This window comes from Mizuhopecten yessoensis, unplaced genomic scaffold (assembly GCF_002113885.1).
Source record: "Mizuhopecten yessoensis strain PY_sf001 unplaced genomic scaffold, ASM211388v2 hete_36182950, whole genome shotgun sequence".
NCBI lineage: Eukaryota > Metazoa > Mollusca > Bivalvia > Pectinida > Pectinidae > Mizuhopecten > Mizuhopecten yessoensis.
In genome coordinates, this window is record NW_018485978.1 from 1 (window position 1) to 3508 (window position 3508).

At 38.8% G+C, this 3508-nt stretch overlaps 1 protein-coding gene across 1 annotated transcript; it reads left to right on the forward strand.

Moving 5' to 3' along the window:
• Nucleotides 1–232: 232 nt before the first annotated feature.
• LOC110445059 (fibrinogen alpha-1 chain-like) lies at nucleotides 233–1660 on the forward strand (the record flags this gene model as incomplete). The annotated part of the gene is made up of 3 exons (XM_021489416.1): nucleotides 233–421; nucleotides 616–1122; nucleotides 1574–1660. Coding segments are annotated over 2 exons (695 nt in total), but the record flags the coding sequence as incomplete, so codon positions are not given.
• Nucleotides 1661–3508: the final 1848 nt, after the last annotated feature.

Here is a 3508-nt window from a genome sequence, read left to right on the forward strand (position 1 = left end):
TTTTTTTTAGAAAAGTTTGGGTGGGTTGTTATTCCTCATTAACAATGAAGAGGCCTAATTAAATCTGCAACTATACTTATATTGCTTCTTTAACCAATTGTTTTATGTTTAAATGGTGTAATCTATCCAATTGCATGTGAAAGAGCTGTCCTATTTCTTACCTTATATGTATGTTCAGATTATTTTACTAATGGTTTCGACTAATCTAAATCTCACTCTCTGATTTATCCAGGTTTGACAAGACAGACAACGATCCCAAAGTACGATCCTAATGCGGTCAACCAGTTGACCTCGAGTTTCCTTGACCCCTCCAAGTCCAAACTCGGGGCAGGAGGTGCCACTGGTGGGATGTATAACCCTGACCAATGGAACACCATTAGCTTCAATATGTTCAACCCTCAGTCTCAGCTCGGCAGGCGTCGTATGTTGCAAGCTCATGTTTATTATATGTATGTTAAATGGCGGTTGTATTATAGTACGTGGCAACGATGGATTCTTCCCTTCAAATAAACAGCATACCATTTAAAAAACAATGACTTATACGTTTTAAATGTAAGCATTTGATTATTTAACCAATGCTCGTCAAGTACGATATAACTCGTGTTTCTGTTTAAGATGTTAAAAGACAAACTGCACAAATACCAAGTTCTGGTGGAAGTACATCGCCTTCTAGTGGCACGGCCTCTGGTGGAACGCCTTCTGGTGGATCGACTTCCAGTGGATCATCATCTGGTGGATCACCTTCCAGTGGATCTGGTTCTAGCGGGTCCAGTCAGACCGGAGGAGCCACTCAGATGACACAACCTAATATGTTTATTAACCCTGGGGCATTTATGATGGGAGGCGGGTCACCTTCGTCTCCAGGTAGCGGCGGAGGAAGCAGTAGTAGCGGCGGAAGTAGCACTGGTGGAAGCGGAAGTAGTGGATCATCAAGTTCGGGTTTGATACCGTCATTTGATCCAAACAAGTTAAACCAAATTCAGGCAAGCTTCTTGGATCCTTCAAATGCTCAACTAGGACAAGGAGGGGGAGGCGGGTCTGGCTTTAATCCTGATCAGATCAACAGCCAAGCGTTCAATTTTTTCAACCCTAACCTCATGATGGGAGGAGGCGGACGCTGAGGTAAACTACGGCATGAAAGTTATCTATATACTTACCTTACCTCATACGTTATACGTTATGGTTCATTACTTATGTGAGTAACTGTGAGGTGATACTCAAGTGTACACGGGTATAAGCAATTATACTAATACTGCTGTTATTTACATTGTGTTAGTACATTTTTTAAAGAAAATCTTTGAACATATTCCTGCAAGAAAGATTTTTCGACAGGGAAGGGGGTGTTCATGATGGAAATAATACAAGATGCATTTTTAAAAGAAATCTCAACAATAATTAAGCATCTTCTTTATAATCAAATGTTAAGAAGAGAGGTTAACTCAAAGATATTTTAAACGAAAAACTGAATTTTATTTGTTTTTGTATTTTCCCCCAATGTTCTAGCCACACAACAGTACTAAACCTAAACCTGATATATACTGTTGTCAAAACATACGTCCCGTTTATGTTTCAGTGAGACGGCAGCAGGGATGACATCTACTACATTTATATATAATTTGTTGTACATTATAACTGTAATAAACATGTGAAAAAATCCAACGGTTGTTGTCACGTTTATTCATACTTCACCGAGCTACGGAATACATCCGTGCTCACCATCTCCCTTTGTTAAACATGTATTCGAAGATAAATGGGAGAATGCGATGATCGTAAGTTAATGTTAGATAGATATCTAAAGGAAAGATACCGATTTACATTTATGATTTTCGTTCAAAGAAAGCAGCTCAGGGTATAATAACAGTTGAGAGAACGGCTATTGATAACAGCAAGAAAATCACAAAAACAACTGTTTAATTGTTGGTTGCCAGTCTCTGGACAATTACTGAACCAGGTAGTAGATAATGCAGTATTTTGGTATATGTAAGTCCGCACATTCATGCAAATTATACAAAATCCAACATCGATATCGACAACATAGAGTATTTGTAAGTCATCAACGGTATGATAATGACACCAGGGAATACCAACAAGAGTCCTGTACGTGTAGTTAATTATCTATGGGACCCTATCAACTCTCACTGGTTCCGAAACACGGCGAAAACAAATACTCAGTTAACATTGTTACACCCGTTCTTATAAAAGGGTTTCATTAAATGTGTTCCTAATGGTGATCATACGTAACATTGGTAATGAGCGATTGTTTGTAAAACATGGCGAGATGCATGTTAGAGACCTACTAGACACTGTGATAGTACGGAGATATACTGTAACCACCTGTTGAGTGTCCAGCCGTAAAGTGTAAAGCTGGGGACATACTATAACTGTCACAATTGGATCCATTCCCTCCACCATGGTACGTATACGATACTTTGTGTACACAAACTATCTTTTGAACACGGGCTGGCTGTACAAACAGAACGTATTACCCACAGGACAACATACAGTGTACTTTTCAATAACAGAAGCTCCGTTTTCAAAACCACTCATGTGTAACAAGCTGGTGTTATTACTGTAACAGTAGGTAGTAAAATAGTACATTTCTGTCAGGGTTCAAAGTCGGGACACATGCTCATCACGAATAGAAATGGCAATGGGCATCATGAAGAAGAGTACGTTTTCAGCACCGAGGAGATTAAGTTTTTTCCGGGGGCCTTCAGAAACATCCAACATCGGATCAGAATACTCGGACCCTGATATTCATGTCCCAAGCAAGGTCAGAAATTAATAATATCTACGTCACATCATTTATGTAAAACAGCTGTTCGCGTTACGTTTATATTGCATGTTTGTAATGTAGCTGAGTGCGAGCCTTATGTACCGGAGACAAACGTTATTTTTTCTTTTCGAAACATGGCTTAACTGCAGACTTTAGACTTCATAACAATTTATCAAAAGGTTAAAAATAGAACTATTTCATTTGATTATCATGCGTTCTTCAATAAGTCGTGAGATAGACCATTTCTCTCGCTATTCGCAGAATTGTCGCAGAATTGTCTCCCGGTCGACCTCTTTTCTCTGTAGGGTATGATTTCCCAGTGCATTAAAATGATCAAATTTCATGAAAGCTCATGCGCAAATCAGGTAAAAATACAACAGATGCTTCAAAAAACTATTTTAAAGCATAGTATTGAAAAAATGTGAGAAAAGGCATCATTTCATATTACGAGAGCATGCCTGATATATTTGAACCCTTATGGTGGAATTGTTGTATTTCTAACCTCGGTTAGAACTCAGCCTCCGGATAGAAATCAAGAACATCACCCATCGTGTTGGTATTTTGTTCGTCATACCTTGATTACAAGGTAAGATTGTATTGATCATATGTATGTGTATTGACGGCACTGTGTCTAATAACGATACAGGATACTTATGACGGAATCTGTCAACAGTTCTAGATATTTACACCTCCCTATTTTGCTGCAACGCAGTACACTTTGACCGCTCTTAA